Source organism: Malaclemys terrapin, chromosome 24 (genome assembly GCF_027887155.1).
Source record: "Malaclemys terrapin pileata isolate rMalTer1 chromosome 24, rMalTer1.hap1, whole genome shotgun sequence".
Lineage (NCBI taxonomy): Eukaryota > Metazoa > Chordata > Testudines > Emydidae > Malaclemys > Malaclemys terrapin.
Window position 1 is genome coordinate 16,017,050 of NC_071528.1, and position 21,736 is coordinate 16,038,785.

The window sequence follows — 21,736 nt, forward strand, 5'->3', positions numbered from 1 at the left end:
GAGCCGCTGCCCCCTTCCCCACGGTGACCCCAATAAAGCCACAGGCAGGCCCTGCTGGTTCTTTTACAAACCTTTATTTCCATTTCTCCCCCCTCACCCCGCCCGCTCCGCGCTCCTGTCACAGCTTTTTTTAGATAAAAACAACAAACCAGCTCTCTCCAACAATTCCGGACACACAGGGATCCCCAGACAACTCTCCCGTCCCCCCGCCCCATTTCAACCCAGCTTCCCTCGGAGCCGCAGCTGCGAGGGGCTTTCCGCTCCCGGATCGTTAATGGCTGACTCGAAAGGCAGAGAGGCCCAGCTGGCTCGAACGCACCTGCCAGGACAACACCACAAACATCACCTCACTGAGCTGATCTGCCGAAAAGCTATCATGAAAAATAGTGGGATGGATCCCAGCACGTACACAAAATATCCCCGCCCCCCTCCCCAAACTGCCCACCCCCCTCTCCAAAAAACAGATATGTTGCACACATTAAAGTGATACCGAACGATACAGAACTCAGAAGGGGGGAAGGATGAAAGAGTCTCTTTGCAATAACAACCTACAGGATCCAGTGAAACCGAGGCAGCGTCAAAGTAAAGGGTCAATAGCGATACAGCTTTCAAACCCGAGGGCAGGGAGTCCAAGGTAATAAGTTAATCTATACAGACAGCGTCAGGCGAATGGACAGATGAGCGGCTTTCCCTCTGCTGCAGAAGGGTGTTCTCAGCGCGAGTGCCCATGCAGAGTGCCCGGGGACAGCGGCCCATGCCAGCACAACAAAACCGTAAGGAAATGAGACGTGAAGTCGAGGGATAGGGAACGTCCGTGAGACAGGCTCCCCGCCCTACGCCTGGCCACAGGAGCACAATCACCATCTAGAGCAGTTACAGCAAAAGGGGTGAATTGGGAGGCCTTGTCCAGGCACCCTGGGGTGTGCCTCAGGAATTGCCCTGATGCTCTACGGGAGTTGGTGCTCGGGGGCCAGGGGTGGGGCAAGGTGCCAAGCTGGGAAATGGCTTGAGTTGGCTCCAATGCTGTGGCATAAGGGCCTGCCACCCAGCCCTTCCACAGCAGCGGCATCCCCACTGGGAACAGGCTGCAGGGGGTTCCAAACAGCTCCCCACGGGGTCCCTCCCTCTCCACCGTTAGTAGAGCAGCCCCAGAGGGAACTTCCTCGGCATCTGGCTCAGAGCAAGGCTCCTGGCCGGGCCGCGGTTGCTGCAGCCAGCAGCTCTCCTTGCACCGAGCATGGTCTGGCAAGGACCAGACAGAAACCCTGTCCGTGGTAGGAGAAGAGTCCTGGTAGCTCCCTGACACCTGCCCTGGGCCCTACAGAGTGCCTGGGCCCGGGGACAGGGAAACACTGACACTCCCTGCCTCTTAGGTGTCAGCCTGGGGCCTTGTCTACCTGCCGGATTTACCTGAATTGACAGAGCAGAGCTGGAGTAGCGCAAACCCTTCACATGGGGGCAGCGCGTGTAGAACTGATGAATGACATTGTTTTTAATTGTTCACTTTATTAATGTAACTTCATACATAAAGTTTTATGAATGAAACAACATTCATTCATAAAACCGGTTACCCCAATAACTGGCTAATTGACAATTAAGATGCTTGTTAAGAGCCATAGCTGTTCAGCCAGTTGCCCTTGTAAGTTTCACTGTCAATCCAATTCCTGCTTAAATCACTGAGACTTGCACCGTTTCAGTATTGGAACTTCTGTTCACTGTTTGCCATTCACTACATTTGTCTACTTCTGTTCACTGTTTGCCATTCACTACACTTGTCTACTTCTGTTCACTGTTTGCCATATTGTAATTCAAACTCCATTTTAAAACGCTTACTCCATTTTGTAAGGGCTTGCTGCAACCTTCATTTTTGCAAACCCTGCTGTAATCTTAGTTTAGTTTAGATGTGTGAATGAGGGACGTATGGATGATGGAATCAACCTCCAGCCCCAGCCTGTCCTGATTAAATAGAGTTCAAACACCAACGGCTGAAGATGCAGACAACAGCCCTAACAAAGTAAGCAGAGTCCACCCTAAAAAGAAAAGAACAAAGGTACAACAGAAGAAACATCAAAGCCAGGTCCGAGGCTGAAAGTCACGTCTGCAATTGACGGGTGATCAATCACACTGAACCCATAGGCAGCGTGACACAGCAAGACCTATAGACTCTGGATTCAAACTAAAGCCTACGAAAAGGATGGGTGAGATGGAAAACTTTGGAGGGTAACGTTCTGCTGCAAACATGGGAGGGCAGACCCAGCCCTTCCTTGTGCCTGGCTTTCCTGGCCAGTTACCGCCACCAGCTACGAACCCAAGCTGCGAAATCAAGCCACGGACTCACGCTATGTTCAGGACTGGTAATGTGTGTGTGTGTGTGTGTGTATATACACACACACACACACACATATATATATATATATATAAAGGTATTAGCTAGTGGTTGTAGATCAAATTGTTATCATAATAAATGTGGCATCTTTGCCTTGCCCCCTGAAACGATCCTCTGTAGTGTTGTCTGCCCAACACACATCACATCCAGGGTCTGCCCGAGCGTAAGCGCCTTGCTGCACTTACTGAGACTGAATCTATTCACTGCCTGCCCGGGGCCAGAATCTCCTCTCAGGCCCCCCCCCGCCCGGCACATCCAACGCACGGCATCCAGGGAAAGTGAACCGAGAGCTGGAGCCGCCCCACTGACACATCCTCTCCCCATGGAGCCCCATCCATTTCCTGCAAAACCAGCACCCTGAGGCTTGCCAGGTGAGGGCTCTGCCGTGAACCCCAAGGGGTCCCCCACCACACGCAGCTCCTGTTCCAGACAGGCGCTGCCACGCCAACTCCCACGCTCCCTCCCCGCCCCCACGGCAGGGCGCACTCTCTCCCTGCCCCCCAGTGCTCCCACCAGTCATCTGACTCCAGCCAACCAAGGTCACAGACCGTGTTGTTCTCACTAAAGCTCCCACCTGGAGCACCGGCGACACAAGACAAGAAACCCCCTCAGTACCGCTCCCGGCTGGGGCTGAGACTGTGAACAGGGGGAGGAAAACAATTCCCCCTCCCGCGCACAAGGACAATAGATGGAGGTGGGGCCAGAAGCTGATGGCTCCCTCATGGCCCAGGATGGTTATCTTCAGACACAGTGCGGTGCGGGGGTTTAAAACAGCAGAAAGCGGGAAGGCAGATCAAAACAAAGGGGGGGGTTGCATTAAAATGTTCACAGGAAATAAGGCATGGAGATGACAGGCTGGGGGGGTGGGGGAAGGGCTCTAGATCACGGTTTTGTCCAGATCCACCTTGACTGGCAGCGGCCCCGCCTCCTCGTTGTCGTCCGCTGGGCAGATGGTGACAGCGATCACAGGGTGCAGAGAAAAGGGGGCCGAGCCATCCAGGTCCTCCAGGTACTCCTTATCGCCGTTAATGCTCAGCGGCTGGAAGAGAGTCAGAGCCAGACACCAGGTGACAGGGTGTGGCCGGGGGTGGAGGGGGCTGTGGCAACAGAGAGGGGGGACCTATCGCGGCAGGGGGCTGGTTTGCACCCATCGGGGACCCAGCCGAGAGTCTGTTATCACCACGGCTCCCAGAGTTTCTGGGATTCATTTCCCAACTGGAGCCACGATTTAACCCCTCAAAATAAACCAGTCTCGGGCGCTGCTTGGCTAACGTCAGGCTGTGAAGTGCCAGGGCCCCGGTGTACTGGGGGCATGTGCGAGGATGGGGTATTTTTTTGTGCTTTCCAGGCTCTCCTCCCCACTCAGGGTCACCACCATGCTGCTCTCCACCAGCAGACAGTGCTATGCAGGCCAAAGGTACGAACTGCACCCAGCCCACCCGGACGTCCCCCAGTGGGCTGTGGCTGGGCTCAGCGCACGGTCCCGGCTCCGTGGCATCTGCACCTGCGTTTGCCCTAAGACGCTGGCTGGCTCCGTACCTGGGTCTTGACGTGCTGGTCCGGGGCGGTCACTAGGCTGGCACAGCTCAGCCACAACATCACCATGATGGAGAGGAAGAGGCAGGCTGCCAGGATCCAGCGAGGAAGGCCTGAGCGCCTGTAGCACCCCACCACCCCCCGCCAAAGAGAGAGGACAAGTTTATGGCTGGGCATCAGGGTGGAGGGGGCACAAACAGGACTCAGAGTGGCCGACGAGGGAAGGATTTCTCCTGGCTACCACCAACCTGCCTCCTCCATGGAGCATTCCCTTCGCAGTCTCACCCCTGGCCAAATAACCCCACCCCTCACCCAGATGGCCCCGCCCCTGGACCAAATAACCCCACCCCTCACCCAGATGGCCCCACCCCTGGACCAAATAACCCCACCCTTCACCCAGATGTGCCCCACTCTTGGACCAAATAACCCCACCCCTCACCCAGATGTGCCCCTCTCTTGGACCAAATAACCCCACCCCTTGCTAGTAACATTTTGCAAGAGTGGTTTATTCTGCAATGGAAATCCCTATCCCCACCTCACTATCCCCCCATCCCCTTTCTAGCCCCCTGTCTCCTTTCCTCCCCCCACATATCCCTCCCCCAATTTGCCAAGGCATTCTGCCTCTCCCTCTGCCCCCCGCACCCCTGCGGGGCCAGGCCTGCACCTACTTGGACATGCAGCCCAGGAAGTCGTGCTCTGGTTGTTGGGTCTCCAGGTGCTGGAGCTTGGCTTTGCTCTTTGGCTCTTTCATGGGGGGTTTCTCCAGCTTTTCCTGGGGGCCTGGCAGGACGACACCCAGACCCAAGTGACTCCCCGGCCACAGCAGGCTGGGCACAACCACCCGGGCCCCCAATGAAGCTGGGGCAGCTGCTCGCGTGCCAAGGCCAGGAAGGGGAGGGTAGAAAACGGGGCAAAAAGGACTGCAAAGTCTTGACCTGGCTTACTTGATAGCAGCCTAGAATGAGACCATCCCCCAAAGCCTTAAAATAATGATCACTCCAGGCATTAAACTAGGCTCCAGGAGGTTGGGCACAGCCCCCCAGCCCCCCACTGGAACATCGCGACGGGGCTGTGACTGGTCAGGAGCCCGTGTGCAGTGAGTTTGGTGGGTTCTCAGTTTGGTTCCCAGCACCCAGGTGTCCACGGCCTCGTGCTGGCAGCCTCGGCAGAGGCTGGAGACGGAAGGGGACAGGGCACCTGAGCTGCCTGATGCCCCGCCCCAGGTCAGGACTGTGTGGGGAAGCTCCCAGAGTAGGGGGGATGGTCCCAGCTCAGTGGAGGGGGGCACGGGCGGGATGGGCCATCTGCCCCTCGGGTAGAAGAGTGTGTGCATGTACCAGGGGGGCTAATCAGAGGCCACAGGCTCTAGAGAAACCGGCTCAGAGCTGGAAGCACTTTCCAGCAGCTCCCAGCCCCCTCGCCTCCTCGCCCCACCTGGTCCAAGCACTGCCCCTTGCTCACCTGTGTGGGGCTTCAGGGTGTTAGGACTGGAGACAGGCCAGGACTTCTCCATCAGCTCCGACTTGGGCGCTGGCGCCTCAGGCCCCGGGTACTCGATCTCCGGCTGGGACTGAGTGGTTAGGGTTCAACAAGAAACAAAAAGGACCAAAACGCAGTTAGTGACTGAGCCCCAAAACCTCCTGTGGGGGCAGGACTGGCCCATGGGGGGGAAGCACGCGGGATAGTGAGGGCCAGATCCCTCCTGCTGCATTAACCCCCAGAGACAGCCTCTCGCTGCGTCTGGGCAGCACCTCGCACAGTGGGGCCCAATCTCAGGGCCCGTCCTTGGCCACACCAGAGACAAACAATAGCAGTTATTATTGTAGGGACGCAGGACTTGCCACAAAGGCTCAGACACTGGTTTGTCAGTCAGCCTGTCTGTCTGTCCGTTGTACGTCTCGGGCGCCTGTCACCTCGGCAGTGTCTGAGTGCTGGATGAGACAATCTAGTCTAGCACCAGACCATGACTCCATCTGGTAGCCCAGTATCCTACCTCCCTGCTGTACCTAATGTGGTGTCCCAGTCCTGGTTCTGGCCAATACCTGATGCTTTGTAGGAAGGCAAATATACCTGGTCACTGGTGAAATGCTTGGCACGAGTGGGATAAGAGGGAACCCCTTCCTGACCCCTGCAGCTTCTGCCCTGAAGCATGGGGATCCGTGCCCTGTTCCCACAGCCACGCAGGGCCACTGATGACCTCAGCAGCACGAGCCCGCCCTACCTGGAACACCACCACTTTGCCATCGTCTGCCTGCAGGTAGAAGGTCCAGGTGGAGGAGATGAAGCTCTGGGCAGAGCTGACGATGTCGTTGCAAAAGCTGGAGACCAAGTCAAACATGGAGAAGGACACGGGCTGCAGCTCCAGACTCTGGAAATCAGCAAAGAGAAGAGCACCAGCTCGCTGTGCTGGGAACCTCCGCGTCGTCCTGCCCCACCCCAGCCCCACCCCTAGCGCACAGGGGAGGCCTTCAGGACTCAAGGCTCTGCTCCAGGGCTCTAAAGCAGGTCTATTGACCAGACCATGCTGAATGACCCACCGCAGCGCTCTTGGCCTTAATGAGCTATGAACCCTCCTGAGAGTGACAGGATGGTCTAGTGGTTAGAGCACTAGCCTAGCCCTTGGGAGACCTGGCCTCAATTCTCAGCTCTGCCACAGTCTCTCTGTGACCTGGGGCAAGTCCCTTAGCCTCTCTGTTCCTCAGTTTCTCCACCTGTGCAACGGGGATTACAGCCCTGCACTGCGAGGATTAATCCATTGATGACATGGAGACTCTCAGATACTGCAGGGAGGGGGACAGAAGACAGCTAACCTCCATATCGCCCAGGGCAGTGGCTGGCATGAAATGCATTCATAGGACTCAGTCTAGGGCCCCCTGCACAAGCACTCGTGCCTTCTCGAAGCACCATTGGCCTCAGCACAAAGGCCGCGAGCTGAGCGGGCCACGGAGATCAGAGTCGACACACACTGGCAGGAGGCGCTGGGGATAAACGGGGGCTGCGTGGCTGCCAGCCCAGCTCCTTCCACTAGCACTAAACTCACATGAAAATGTTATAAAGAAGAGGAGCTGAGATGCCGAGGGCGTTTCTCTCCTGGCAGCTTAGCCATGCCCCGGATTCTTGGCTCTTTGCAAGGTTTGTTATGTTTTAAAGCATCCCTGCTGGAATCTACTTGGCTGCTCCTTGCCATGGACGTAGAACATTTTCCAAGGCCGGGCATGCCAGAGCCCCTCATACGGTCAGATGAGCAAACAGGAAAGAAATAGGTCAGGTTCTGTAGCTGATTATTGTGCTAAATCTGCTTTGCTTGCTTGCCCAGGAATCCAAAGGAAACATATTTTGGAATGAATGGAATCAGGGAATGTTTGGAACGCTATCGCCATGGAGCAATCTTGTTTGGGACCTGGCCTTTCACAGAGTTTCATCCACCCATTCTTTCAGGGGAAGCAGGGACAGATACTTGTCCCCTTTACAGGGACAGCTGCCACTCTGATATAGCCAAGCAACTGAGGCTTCTTTCTCACAAAGAAAAACACTGACCTCTGCCACTGATTCTGTGTTCGACCTTGGGCATGTCACTGGACCATTTCACGCCTAAGTTTCCCCATATTTAATGCTTGTTACCAGCCTCCCAGGAGTTCATTCATTAATTAGTAGAAAGCACTTTGAGCTCTTGGGCTGAGAAGCTATAGACGCAGCACCGTATCCCCATGCCTGATCCTTGCTCCTTACTGCAGAAAGCCATCCTGCAAAGGTGAAAGCCTCTACCCGAGGCCAAAGGCTAACCCAGTTATTTGGGCAAAAGCTGAATCAATTAAATGTAGGAGGAAAAGAGGCGGAGAAAGGGATAGCCAATCAAAACCCAGGGAGCCTGGAATAATCACAGGTAAGAACCTTCCATCTTGGGAATTCAACACCACCCCCTAGCTTAGCCCAAATCAACGGCAGGCCTAGCACAACAGGTAATGAACCTGCCGTTTATGATTTGATTTAAATAGCACATCAGCCCTGCACTGGGTGGTTCTGCTTCCAACAGCCCAGACCAATCCACTCCCTGGGCAATGTTATTAGAAGGTTCCCTATAAGCACTGGCGCCATTCACCTGTCTCCTGCATCCCGGGTACCTGGGGACCATCAAATGCCCCGAAGGTGTGCCATACAGGCGGGATTCTCGGAGGGGGAACGACGAGGACATGAAATAAGCAAAGACCCCTTTTTGCTGTCAAATATTTGTAAGTGTTGTTTGCTAATGGGGAATTTTACTGCTGCGTGAGGGGCTGCAAAGACCTGAGATCGCAGGGATTCAAAATGCCCGGCTGCAGAGCGCAGAGGCAGGATAGCGTCTTCCAAAGGGCTGCAGCCATTGGGGTAATGACGCTGCGATGTGGGGGTACGGCACACGGCTGCTGCCATGTGGTGGCAAGGGGGACGTGGGGCAATTGAATAAAGGGGGACAGCTGAGCAGAGGTCTGTGCTTCAGACAGGTGGCCTACGAGGAGTTATCACAGCCGCCTCCATCTTCAGCCTGCTGATCTGCTGAGTGTGCGTTGGGGGGGGGGGGGGAAGACGTCGGGAAGGGGAAATGGCAACCGGGCTCTACAGGTTTCCTGTTTCTTTCATTTTACAAAGGAAGTCAGCCTCTAGCTGCTACGGCTGGAGCTTCCAAAGGTGAAGTGAGCGTACAGGGTGGAGTGACGCCTGCCTGAGTCTGCAGCGAGCCTGAAGCAATAGCTCCAAGATGGTCACTGCCCCGTCCATTTCAACCGGTGCTAGCTCAGATCCAACCTCCCTGCTCATCGCAGCATGTGAGGAAGGAGAGGACGGGTCGGACTGTGCAGATCTGCACCAGCATTCCCCACAATGCGGGCGGGGGATTACCGGCAGGGAGGTGACATGGTGGAAGATGAATCCATTCCAATGGAAAAGCCTTTAACCCCAGGGAGAGAGCGACTGACCTCGTCCTCCTGACGGGAGGCAGAGACACGTTAGACGTGGCTCCACCTAGGCGTCAATGCTGTCCCTGCCCACTAGCTCTCACTGCCTCTGCTGTCCACTCAGGGGCCAGGTCAGCTGGGATCAGAACACACAGCGCTGCCTCCTCCTGGGGTCTGAGACAGAACTTGTCTCCCAGTCCCTTTAAAATCTAAACAGCCCCAGGGTATCACCCCCTGGCGTGCGGCTGGGCTCTGTGCAGCAGCCGCACTGGACACCAGAACCACCAGCAAGCTTTAAACCCCAGGTCTGGCCAGGACCGACACTCCCTCCCTGCTGCCAGGCACAGCCAGTCACTCCTCCGAGCCTGTCTGCCGCAGCGGCTCCAGGCTGCCCTGCCTGTGCCCGCGCCGCTCTCTCGCCCACGTGTCCGCATGCCCTGGCCCCCAGACCTCCCAGGGGGAAGGCCCATCAACAGCCCCAGCCACTGGAGGGCGAGTACAGATCCTCCTGCGCCCAGGCCCTGAGCATGGCTCCCAGGGGAGCAGCCATGTGTCTGCTTGGAGCAGCATGGGGGCCCCGCGTCCCGGGGAGCAGGTACTGACCACACACCCGCAGGACCCTGCAATCCCAGACCAGGCCATCGGCCCTTCTAGCCCCACCTCCTCCCGCCAATCCCCAGTGCTGCCAAAGGAGACAAAAGCTCCCCACAATGCAGCTGGGCGGAGATGCAAGGTGCTGTACATGGGGCCAAGGAGCGGATTTGCTCCCAGCCCCTGCTGCTCCAGGCAGTCTCCTCACGCTCTGCTACAGGAGAGGTCTGATCATTGCAGCTCTGCCGTGCGACGGTGAAACAGAGCGTCCAGGGTCCCAGTCTCAGGCGGCCTCTCCCAACGCCCCACAGGGCACACGGAGGCCGGGGTATCCCAGGGCGCAATCCACCCCAGTGCTCTCAATGCAACACCTTGTGCTGGGGCTGAACGAAATCCAATCCCTCCCCGCTGAGAACAATAAAAGCTGCGTCTGGGTAGCAACGCCCCCTCACCCCACGCCCCAGGGCCCTGCCGGGCACAGGGCTAACGCCTCACACTCTCCCACCGGGTGAAGAAGGATGCGAGGGTCGCGGTGGGGGCTTGCCATCAGTCTGGGGCGGGGGGTCTGGCCCTAGATCAGCTGCGCGGTGGTGCCATCTCCAGACCATCGGTACTGAGGGGCTCTGTCATGGCTGGAGCAGGGACTGTATGTGTTCCACCGGGGGGAGGGAGGGTTACTACAGCCCCGCCAGGAAGGGAAAGCTGCAGGGGGTGATGAAGGCAAATCACTCAGATTACAGGCTTCTGGTCCAGCCTGGATTCTCCAGGGACCAACAGACTGAGAGAGGAGATTTGGCCTGAACAGCCTGAGCTGGGACTGACTCAGGGCTTCATTCTGGTTCCTGATCTCAAGGCCGATATGAACTTGTAACCAGAGGAAAAGCCCAGTTGTGGGTTTGAGGGACCGACCGCTACCAGGGCCCCAGGCCGGAGTCGGGGGCACCTCTCGGTAGAATGCAGGTAGGGCCTTTTATTGATTTTAGAGGCTTTCTGTGTAATGCTTTTACCCTCCAGGATAAATGCGCTTGCTGAGCAGGAGCTGGGGGGTAACTGGTAACGTGCTGGTCTCAGCCCTCGGAGAGAGAGCGATATCGCCGTGTAGAGCAGGGAGCCGGGCAGTGACAGGGGAGTGAGCCACGAGGCTCCACCCAGGAGAGATGACGCCGAGAGCCGAATGACGCTCCCTGACACAGCCACGAGGGAGCACGTAGGGGGGAAAACAGCTGCCGTTCCCCCAAATCTCTCAGTCCTCCACTCTAATCACTAGCCACATACCCATCCTCTCCAAGAGGCAGGAATAGAACCGTGGAGTCCTGCCTCCCAGCCCCCACTGCTCCGCTCGCTGGACACTTCCAGAGCCAGGAGTCCTGTCTCCCAGTGTCTGGCTTGGCTCACTCGCTAACAATCCCCTCCAAGGACAGGCAGAGGACCTAGGTGTCTTGCCTCCCTGTTCTCTGCTCTAACTGCTGGATGGCACTGCCTGACCGTGGCTCTGAGGACATGGCAGCCCAGGCTGGCTTCCTCTGGAACATATGCACCGTGACTCACTCACATGGGGATGTTCCCAGCCCTTGCCTTCCCCGCCTTCTGCCCACAAGCACTTTGGAGAAGGAGCCAAATGCACGAGCCTCGGCCTCCTGGGACGGACAGACCACAGAGCTCTAATCCGATTAGAGCCGGTTTCCAGAAACTGTGCCCTTGTGCTGCTTCCCGCTCTGGAAACGGCTAATCTGGTTCCCCCCACCAGGGCATTGGTGCCAACATTGTACCGTGGACAGGTGCCAAGAGGGGACGGAGCCCTGCATCACCCACCCAAAAAGTGCAGAGCTCCCCTGGGGGACTGTGCCAGAACCACCACCAGACAGGGGGGGGAATAAGGTCAAATGCTCCCATCACGCACCCTCCGAGTGCAGCCGAATCCACCTGCTGCGTTTCTAGGGCGGCCCTGGCCATGGCCCTTTGAACACAGCTGGGTTGGGTCCCTTTTCCCGTTGCACCTTTGGCCAGCACGAACGATGACGAGTGAAGAAGGGAAAAGGAAGAGAGGAGAACGTGCTGCCGGACAAGGGGGTTCCACGCATTCCTGCCGGGCCGAATCAATGCAAGGTCCATGTGCCCTTCCTCTGCTCCACTTACCTCCGGGATGCAGAGTCTAGACAGAGGGGGCAGGGCAAACTCTCCCTCTATCCTTCAATCAGACAGCGAATTCCTCTGCATCTGCAGATCCCGCCAGCCCTGCACTGGTCTCCCCAGCTGCCCAGTGGATCGTCTTCCTCCAGGACACCCTGTCAGCTCCGTACGTCCACGGCACCCTGAGCCGACAGGCGCCAGCAGCAGAGCTCTCTGGGCTTTGGCCCCCGAGCGATAACCAGGGCATGAGGAAGAAGGTAACGGCCCTGTACCCAACCCGCCCTCCCCCGTTCCTTGGCGTGAACTGCTGCCTGCCCCATCCCACGGGGATCCCCCAGAGCTGGGCTGAGGACAGCAACTGCCCAGACAGATTTCCTCACGACACAGCCACTGAACGGGACCGTTGGTTACTGCCCCTGGAACGGACAGGGCTCTGTCTGCAGGAGGGGGCCTCCATTCCAGGTGCCGTCCATCCAGGTTTTCCTCCCAGCTGTCCCAGGCGAGAGGCCGAGCTCACCCAATCTGCTGGCCAGATGGTCAGCTCAGCACAGCCGAGAGATGAGCACGAGCTGGCTTCCGGCCCCCGCCCGGAATGGACCCTGGCTCTAACCCTGCTCCCAGGAGCCCTGGGCCCTGGTGGGAGAATGAACCTCCGTCAGCTCCTTGGCTTCCCTGCCAGCGCGGCTGAGCCGGAGACGGGAGGGGCCGTCGGCTGGTGCTCATCTCCCACTATGATCCAGAGGTGCTGCAACTAGGGGTGCTGGGGGAGCTGCTGCACCCCCTGGCTTGACGGGGTTCCCATCATACCCAGGGGTTACAGCTTGGATCAATGGCTCCCAGCCCCCCACTGTACACACTGTTCCAGCCCCCCGCTGCGCGCTGGTCTGTTCAGGCCCATTACCCAGGCCGCAGAGCCCCTTGGCACTAGGGAAAGAGGAGGCTGAAACCTTGTCTTTCCGGCTCTGCGTCTCGGGCAACTGCTTCCTGCATCCAGTCGTGCAGCCGAACTGCTCCTCGGCGCTGCCATAGGCTTCGATACAAGCTGCAAGACAGGAGGGGAAGGGAACGGTCAGGGCCCGGGCACCCCGCAGCTGTCGGACACGAGCGAATTCGGAGCTCAGGACAACAGGGGGCTGGCAGCACGGCCTAGAGCCAGGCCGAGCCCACCCTGCTCTGCCAGGGCACCCACAGCCCCCTGCTATGCCAGCCCTGGGCGCCCATGGGCAGCTGTCAGCGTTCCTCAGCCCTGACAGCTATTCCAGAGTTGGCCTTCTGCACGGAGAGAGCCAGGTCACAGCCAAACTCCTGTGACGTGGACAAACGCCCCCCCTGGACTGGGATGAGACCCCCCAGCTCTGAGTCAAACACCCAGCTCCAGGGTGTGTCCACCAGCCAAACCCTGTCCGACAGCCCAGCGGAGTCACCCGGAAAGCGCCCCTGGGCTGAGCTGGGCACACACAGGGCTGCCTGACGGGCTCCATGACCTATTTCATTTCTGCCCAAAGACTACTCAATCATGGCAATCAGCACAACGTTCCCAGACAGGTCTCAGCCTCCAATAGGAAACACCCGGATTTCCCATAAGCAGAGGGTTAGCCCACGCCGGAACGGCCCAGTCCCCGTTCCAAGCAGCTATCCTGAGATCCCAGCGGCATGGCATAGGGGGGTCGTCTCCCCTACAATACCATAGACACTGAGGCCTTGTCTACTCTGTGGGGACATTAAAGCCCCCAGAGCACTTTTCCCAAGAGTAGGGGGGTTGCCCAAATAGCCTCGGCTGAAAAGTCCACCCGCCCTGGTGCTGAATACTGGCTGCTCCGCTCCGCCCCAGAGGTGGCTGCAGTTCAGTGAGGCTGCAAAGTGCTTTGGGATCCCTTGTGCTGAGAGGCACTGGGGGGTTAGCACATCGTCCCTGGGCCAGGGAGGAAGACCGGTTTGCTCACATGGCACTGGGAACTTGCTGGACAGCCTTCAGCCTGGCGGGGGGATTCGGTTGCTGCTGTGGGAAACTTCCATCTTTGCAGCTGCCTGCCGGTGAGGCTAGAGCTGCACCCCTGGCCGGGGTGGTTGGCTTCAGCAGAGGATCCTCCCCTCCCTTCTCCTACCCCTTTGAGAGGTTGAACTCACGATCAGAACATTATTAATCCCCTTGGTATTTGCTGTGGCCACAGCCCTAATGGGTTCATGTGGGGCCTTGCATCCACGTGACCCTCCAACTTCCAGGATTTGCACCAGGGTGCGAGCGGAGCTGGCCCGGATTTCCACCAGGGAACGAGTGGAGTCGGCCTGGATTTGCACCAGGGAGCGAGCGGAGTTGGCCCAGATTTGCACCAGGGAGCGAGCGGAGCCGGCCCAGATTTGCACCAGGGAGCAAGCGGAGTTGGCCCGGATTTGCACCAGGGAGTGAGCAGAGCTGGCCTGGATTTGCACCAGGGAGTGAGCAGAGCTGGCCCGGATTTGCACCAGGGAGCGAGCGGAGCCGGCCTGGATTTGCACTGCTGATGCATCATGGCCATGGAACTTTGTCTGGACAGCATGGGAGCGCAGAAGGCGCAGAAGCAACCTCTGTCCTGACAGGAATAAGTGGAGAAGCCACTTCTGGACAATGTAACTGAGGGGGCCGCGGGAGAAGAGGGGAGGGAAAGTTAATTGGCTGTGCTGTTCTTTACCTGATTCACATTCGGCTCTGGTTGTGTTCAGCTCGGCGCTCGCATCCACAAAGTGACAGATGGAGAACAGCCGGCATCCTCGGTAACAGGCGTTGAGCACAGCATCCTGGAGAGAGGAAGAGGAGAGCTAGGAGCCGGAACAACACACAGTGCAGTGGTTGCACCCCAGCGCCCTGCAAATACCCGAATGCCCCTGGGGACCCAGCTGTGCTCTGGGACTGGGGCAGCAGGCAAGGGGCGGGGCAGGAGGGCGCTATCCACTGCATGGGACCAGGACCCCCAGTGGTTGGATCACTGACACCAGCTCCAGATCCTTCCTCCCTGTCGATGGACCACAAGCATCAAGCCCTAGCACTACATCTAGGTGGTGGCACCTCTCCCAGGAGGGGTGGTGGAACCCCAGTGCGTTGGGCATTTACCACGAGGCTGGACAAGGCCCTGCAGAATACACTGTAGGGAAGGAACGGGGATAGGGCTCCCAGGGGAATGGACTAGATCAGTGGTTTACAACCTGTGGACCATGGAGCCCTGGGGGTCCGCAGACTATGTCTAAGATTTCCAAAGGGGTCTGCACCTCCATTCGAAATTCTGTAGGGATCCGCAAATGACAAAAGGTTGAAAAGCCCCTGGACTAGAGGAGCCCGAGCTGGCCTTCTGCATCTCTGACTGGTCTGACCCTCCTGGCACTGGGCAACGCCGCATGGTTCTCTGAAAAGCTCAGCGTGACGTTGGAAACGTCTGGCTGCCCAAGAACTATGGGCCTGGAGAGCCAACAGGACGTGCGTTTCTCACACAGACTCTGCGGGCCCATACACATGGGGGAGTCTGCGGGTAGCTGTCCACGCACATGTTCGCTGGGGGGGCACAGTTCTGAGGGCACCTTCACCACCACCCCCCCAGAATCCTGACTGGCCCGAGAGAAACGGCTCCTACCATGGGGCTGGGCCCCAGGGAGAGCTGCTCCGGCCTCAGCAAACACAGCAGCTTCAGCAAAAGAACTGAGGTGCCGTTTGCTGCACTCTTCTCCTGGGTGCTGCGCCCAGTAACCTGCCCCCGTATCGTCACTGACCAGCAGTGGGGGAGTTCGGGGCCGCAGCAGGACACACAGCCCCCTCCCCCCTGCCTAGCTGTCTTTGCCAGGGCCCGATTCTGCCAGGCAATCACCCACAGCAGCCCTGTGAGGCGAGGGCAACCCTGAGCCCTCTCACCTGAGCTCACCTCTGCCCCACACACCCACTGAGGAGGCTGCTTGGAAACCAGCCATGTGACGCTTCCACCTTAGTCTCTGTGGCACCACAGCTCAGGCCCTGCACTTGGCACGGGGCGTCCTTACACGCGTGTGAAGTATTGATCCCTCCCCAGTGTTAGTATCACCAATATGGTGTGTATTGGGATCATGCCGGAGCCGGACACACGCGTAACAAAAGGAGGGTCCCTGTCCCACGGTAAAGTAGCTACACCACTACCTAGCTCTTTGCATGAGTAGATTTGAAATCATTACCCCCATTTTACAGATGGGGAAACTGAGGCATGGAGCAAGGACGTGACTTGCCCAGGGTCATCTAACAGGCCAGTGGCAGAGCCAGGAATAGAACCCAGATCTCCTGAGTCTCAGGCCAGTGTTCTAGCCAAGAGACAGCAAACAGACCCAACAAAGACCAGGCAGGAGCCCCCAGGAAGAAGGAGATATTCCCATCAGTCTGACAAGCAGCTGACCCAGTCACCGCGGAGCACTCTGCAGGGAGGGTGAAAGAGGTGAGTTTTAAGGCAAGCTTGGCAGGAAGTCAGCGTGGCCCTGGACCAGCGATTGTAAGTAGGGCTGCGGTTACTCTTCTCTACGTGCGTGGCGATCTCACTGCATGAGACTAAATGACAGTAAACCCAGAACTAAAACAAGGGCAAGAAAGGAAAATGCCTGGAAATAACAGAGCACGGGCTGGCAAATGGAGCCCACAGAACTGCACGGTTGGTTTTCTGAGACCACGAGTGATTTATTCCAAAAGGGGGCAAGGGAATTTCCCGTCTCCACCAGTCTGTCCTTTGGCTCGACATGTTCAGCCACCTCCCAGCCCGGGAGTGTATTTCTCTATGGTTGCGTTTGAAGACGGACAAAGACACACTATTTACCTACGTCTACAGCTTCATAATCTCTGTTTTGCACAGCACACCAGGGCTGAATCCCAAACGTCTCTGTGCCAGGAAATGGGAGCGCAGCCCTGCATTTCTCATGCTCAAATGCTGCGCGGATAACAGAGATGCCGTTGGATGCCCTTCGGCATGAGCCTTTAGAAGGATCCATTTTACACTTCCTCTTCGAGGGTCCATGTATCAGACAACTGGCGTGTACCCTGAGGGACGCCCTAGGGCATGGAAGCGGGGTAGGATCATCCTTGCTAAGAAAGAGAGACGCTGCCCAGGGTCACTAAAACAAACAACTTTCATCGCCTTCTGTCTGGGCAAACAAACAGCCACTTGCAAGGGGATACCCCGGAAGAGCCCCGGCTGCCCAGTTTCCATTTGAAGACACTAGCTCTTCCCCGAAATCTCTGCTTTACGCACATCCTGGCTCAGAGGAGTTATTCCAGCAGGAAGGAGATGCTGGCAGCCAGGCGGACTGCAGCAGCATCCAGTCCCCTCCACTCTCTGCGACATCGCGGGCAGCCAAAGCCTTGTGCAAAAGCAACCCGGGGAATTCTACAGCCCAGCCCAAGGCTGCCCTGATTTTTTTAAACATGGAGGTGCAGTGGGCAGAGGCGACAGAACCCAGCATGCAGTGTTCCAGCAAAGGCACTCAGATCGCCATAGAACATTGCATGTTGGGACCTGTAGTCTCCGCAAGCCGCAGCGAGGTGGCTGCAACCAGCTGAACGCCATACAAGCCGGGTGCTGCCCTCACACGCTTGGGCGAGTTGCTCCGGCCAGCTGTGGGCTTTTCCTTTTTGCAGCATGTGTCATGTACTTCAAGCGGGTTTCACATTTTAAGCATGTCTTTGCGAGATATAAAGTTACAGCCCCCCCCCCCCAAATGTTTTCGATTCGCACCCAGCTCCTGTGGCTGAACCCACAGGGACTCCACGCTTTCACTTCCAAAGCAGGAGCGCTAACCAGAAAGCAGCCCAAACGGCTTGGAAATCAGCCTTCCCATTTCAGAATAACACGAGTTCTCACATGCACCCTGTACAAAAACCTACCCAGAACAGCCCCAGTCTCCCGCCCCCCTCCGCCTGCCTGTTCGTGTGAGACAATCCTTCCCCCGAAGCATTATTTATTGCAAACAAACAATCCAGAAAACAAAAGCTAAAATGGACTCGACCGGGACATGGGAAAATCTTGGGCTTGGAGTTTTTCAAGGATTTTTATTGTTGCTGCACAAACAAAAGTCAGTCCCATTTCTGGATGAACGGGGACGACACCAAGTGCAGATAAACCTATTCAATATATTTTCTAAGGATCGGTTACCAAGTCTGGGAGGACAAAGACCGGATTTTTCTTTCCTGATGAATGACCAGAGTGGATACCATGAATGGGGGTGGGGAGTATTTCAATTACTTTTTAACTAAACTATTATTATTGGTGTATTAGGGATGGCCAGTGTCTGATGACACCATGCATTCCCCCCCCCCTCCCTTGAACTGGTTTTAACAGCAGAAAATGTGACTGGTTTTAAACATTCACCTGGGCTTTCCCCTGCTGTGTTTGGATATGTCACATGGATCTCCGATGGCCTTTTCTACCTGCCAACGTACGACCTTAGTACATTTATGATGGCAAGGCTAGGCACACTCTGATCCAAGGCCTTAGTTTGAAGTTATTAGTCTAGAAGCCAGAACTGGGGGGTTTCAATGATTATTGTTTGTATGGTTCTTGTCATTGCAACTCTGATGAATGATACTCAAGCCATTTCCTGAGAGCACTATTGGCTCCAGTACTAACGACAGCTTCATCCAGTGCTGGGCGTACACCCGTGTGAGGAGTTTGGCAGTTCTCAGTCTCCGACACGGCCCCCCCCCCTTGCGGAGGAGGCATACTGGAAGGAGAAGGTGCCCTAGGGATGCAGTGCTTTTCTCTCACTCATGGGTTTTCTGGAGTATGGGGCGGGGAGGAGAACACACAGACATCTTTCAGCTCAGCCTGTGAGGGGGGAGCCGTGGGAAAGAAAGCAGGTGTCCGGCTGCATAACACAACCAGATCCAGCCACTGGCTTCTGCTCTTTAATTGGACACCTGGTGCCTTGCAGAATAAAAGGGATGAACAGCAATTTGATCAACACCATCCGGCATCGCCCGCCCCGGGGCCGCAGCCTCTGCCCGGGCACCTTCCACCAGTCAAAGAGCATCTCCTTGATGAATGCCCTTATTTTTAGTAGGAAGCTCACACCCCCCTCCCCCCGGCTCAGGTTTTTTAAAGGACCCCCACCCCAGCACCAGGCGAGGTCGGGAATCCATGGGCAAGGCTTTCAAAGGGGAGCCGGGCAGCCCAGAGGCCCCGAACCCGCATAAGCAGAAAGAGGCGGGGGGGGGGATACAGAGGGGGGGGGTTTCCACATGACAAACCTTCTCCCTGCTGCAAAAAAAAAATTAATTCGACCCATCAGCTCCCTTCCTCCTTGCAAAACAAATCAACCCCCCCCCTTCAGACAGCAGGGCTGGCGCCCCCCCGGCACGATGCAAAAACACTGGAAGATGGACGCCACCTCCCCCCCCGGTGTTTTGCTTTTGCTCACAGCCCCCCCCCCTTGACAAATCTGTTCCTCTACCCCCCCCCCCCCGGTTCCCAGGCACTCACCCGGGCTGCGCCTGGGGGGTGGCCGCAGCGCTGCTGGCAGGCGCCGATGTCCCCCAGCGGCGGGGAGAAGGGAGCCGCGGAGCCCGCGGCGGAGGCCAGCGCCAGGCAGAGCAGGGGCAGGGGCAGGGGCAGGGGCAGGGCGCCGCGCCCCGCCATCCCGGCGCGTTGCATGGCTCCCCGCGGCCGCTCGCAGTGCGGGGCTGCAGCCCACCAGCCCGGGGAGAGGGAGCGCGCGGTGCCCGGCGGTGCCTGTATCCCCGTGACGTGCTTTGCACAGAGCGAGGGAGTCTGGGAGAGAGACGGGGGGAGGAGAGGGGGGGGCGCGGGCAGCAGGGGATGCAATGGTGCCACATGCATCCCTGCTGCAGGGTCTGCGCTGGAGCTGCGGCTGGAGAAGCAGCGAGCCGGGGCCGGGGCTCAGCAGGGCTGGAACAAGGCCACAGGGACCCTTAGTTCCTGCACTGGGGGGCCCTGGGATGAGCTGTGCCCAGGAGTCCCCTTTACGGGAGGATGGAGCAGCCAGGCCTGCTGCCCTGCGGCGCAGTCCGCGCTGGGGCTGGCATCACCCCTCGGCATGAACTCTCACCTCCGCTCACTTGCTGCGGGGAGAGGAATGGAGCCGGGTGGGCCGGAGGCGGGAATGAGGCAATGGAAAGTGGAGGGCGCAGGTTAGCGTGGGGTCTGTCGAGCAGTGGGATGTGCGGGATAAACCAAGGGAAGGGCGGAGAACTGGCTGTCCCCTGCCAGTGCCTTTCGATAAGCCAAGTGTATCATCTAGGTACTAGGCAATCGGCGCATCCGAAACATTGGACAGACGCAGTCTCCCAAAGGAAGTGGTGGGAGCCCCGTCATTTGAGTCATTCAGAACAGGACAAGGGAAAACCATGAAGCGTAGATGGTCAGGACAAATCCTGCCTGAGGCCCAGGCAAGGGGCTCCATGGTACCGAAGAGCTCTGTCACGCAGCCTCCAGGGGGGTATTGCATTTCCCAGCTTGGAATGCAAAGGCAGAGAAGATGTCAGGGCCACCTGCCCATCTCGGGTCTTGGAGTCTCCTAGTTAGCAGAGATGCTCTGTTATGGGGCAGTCATCTTGCAAGAGGGCCCGGGCGGGGCTCTGGAGGTTCACCAGCGGATGCATGACAGGAGGGTTTGGGTGAAGGCGCCTTTCCTGGTACAGGCTCCCAGGTACAGGCCCGACACGCTTATATTGGCATCACTGTCCACAAGTACAACATCCTCTGCGGTGACCGGTCGCGCCAGCCAAACCAAGGGTGCATGGTGGCTGTTAAGGGATGCGCCCCTTTGCAGCCGGGCGGCACCGGTCGCACAGCAGGGGAAGCAGGGAGCGAGGCCTCTCGTATCCAGGCCTCTCAGATGCAGCTCTCTGCTGCAAAGGGCACCTGAACAGCTGGCCAGCTTCTGCCTTCCTCTGCTAAGCGGTTCTGATCTTCCCCCTCCAGCCAGGGCCAAAGCACGTTAGGAGGGAGCACAAAGTACTGAGCATTGGTGCGTGAGTCAGGCGTTTAGAGCGATTCCTTTGGACTACATGATTATTGATTCCGGTGATTAACTCTTAAGGCCCCAGGCATTTCCCAGCATGCTAGTGAGATAGATGAGACGGAGAACAGAAGTGCACACCCTGCACGTTCCTAGTGAACTAACAAGGGCGTCAGTGAAACGACAGGTGGAGAGCACCCTGGATTCACCCCAGCTGGGTGAGCAGTACCCCTGGGAGATGCTGGGAGCAACAGGAATAAAGCAATAATCATTGCCTATTCCATTCCACTGGGGCCCTAAGTCATCCCATCTGCCCCCACCCCACTGCAAATGCAATTGCCAACAATATTCTCTCTCACTTCCTGTCCTAAAACTGTTGTGTGGTGTTGTTGTGAGCTGTTCAACAGGTGCCACGTTCCACCCCAGAGATGGCTGCATTTAAGTGGCAGGTGAAATTATCACCGTGAGGGTTGCGTTAATTAATGAGGGGATGAGACCCTTGGGTGGATGAGCCCCAGGGAAGTGCCACAGGCCTGGTTCCATTTCCCAGGCTGAGCCCAATCGCTGGTGAATCAGCTGGGGGGAGCGGGGCTGAGGGGAGGACGGGAGCTAGTGGGGGCTAGTTTAGCACCAGTGAGTTGATTTCCAGTCATTGCCTTCCCGGCATCAGCTTCCTCTCTCCCTCAGACAGAGCAACACCTAGTCCGGACAGACAGACAGACAGACAGACAGACCAGGCACTGTTCCGTTATAGTGAATGGCTTTTACTCAGCCTCACATCAGAAGTAATGGAGCCTCCGTTGAAGGGACGGAAAGCTGGGGGAAAGCAGCTATTGAATATCCAGAGCAGAGTGTGACTCGGGCGTCGGCTGGCGACTCGGCAGTGACCCTGTTGCTGGAATCTGCAGAGTCACAAGGGCTCTGTCCTGCAAGGTGCTGGCTGGGATCGCCGGGCGCTGAGGGCAGGTCTGGGGGAGGAAAGGAACCGGGCAGCGGCCGCTGGTGCAGGGTGCCAGGCATGTGGCCTGAGTGCTACCACTGCTGAGAGTCCAGCCTGGTAGGGACCAGCTGTGTCAGGTGAGAGAGAGGCTCATAGGCACAGACAGAACGAGCCACACGGAGCTGGGCTGGGGTGAGTCACCGCCCATGGGCCAGGCTGGTGGCCGGCTGGGCTGGGCTGGGCTGGGGTTGGTCTGTACCCAGCCGGCGG

The 21,736-nt window shown here is 57.6% G+C and overlaps 1 protein-coding gene across 1 annotated transcript; it reads right to left on the reverse strand.

The window, feature by feature from the left end:
• Positions 1–54: 54 nt before the first annotated feature.
• TMEM59L (transmembrane protein 59 like) lies at positions 55–19,294 on the reverse strand. Its single transcript, XM_054013393.1, has 8 exons — positions 19,029–19,294; positions 14,244–14,349; positions 12,522–12,616; positions 6,144–6,290; positions 5,384–5,492; positions 4,591–4,702; positions 3,926–4,043; positions 55–3,425 (listed from the first exon to the last, which is right to left on the reverse strand). The coding sequence occupies exons 1-8, from the start codon at positions 19,197–19,199 to the stop codon at positions 3,264–3,266; spliced, it is 1,020 nt and encodes a 339-aa protein (XP_053869368.1). The 5' UTR covers positions 19,200–19,294; the 3' UTR covers positions 55–3,263.
• Between the last annotated feature and the right edge of the window lie 2,442 nt (positions 19,295–21,736).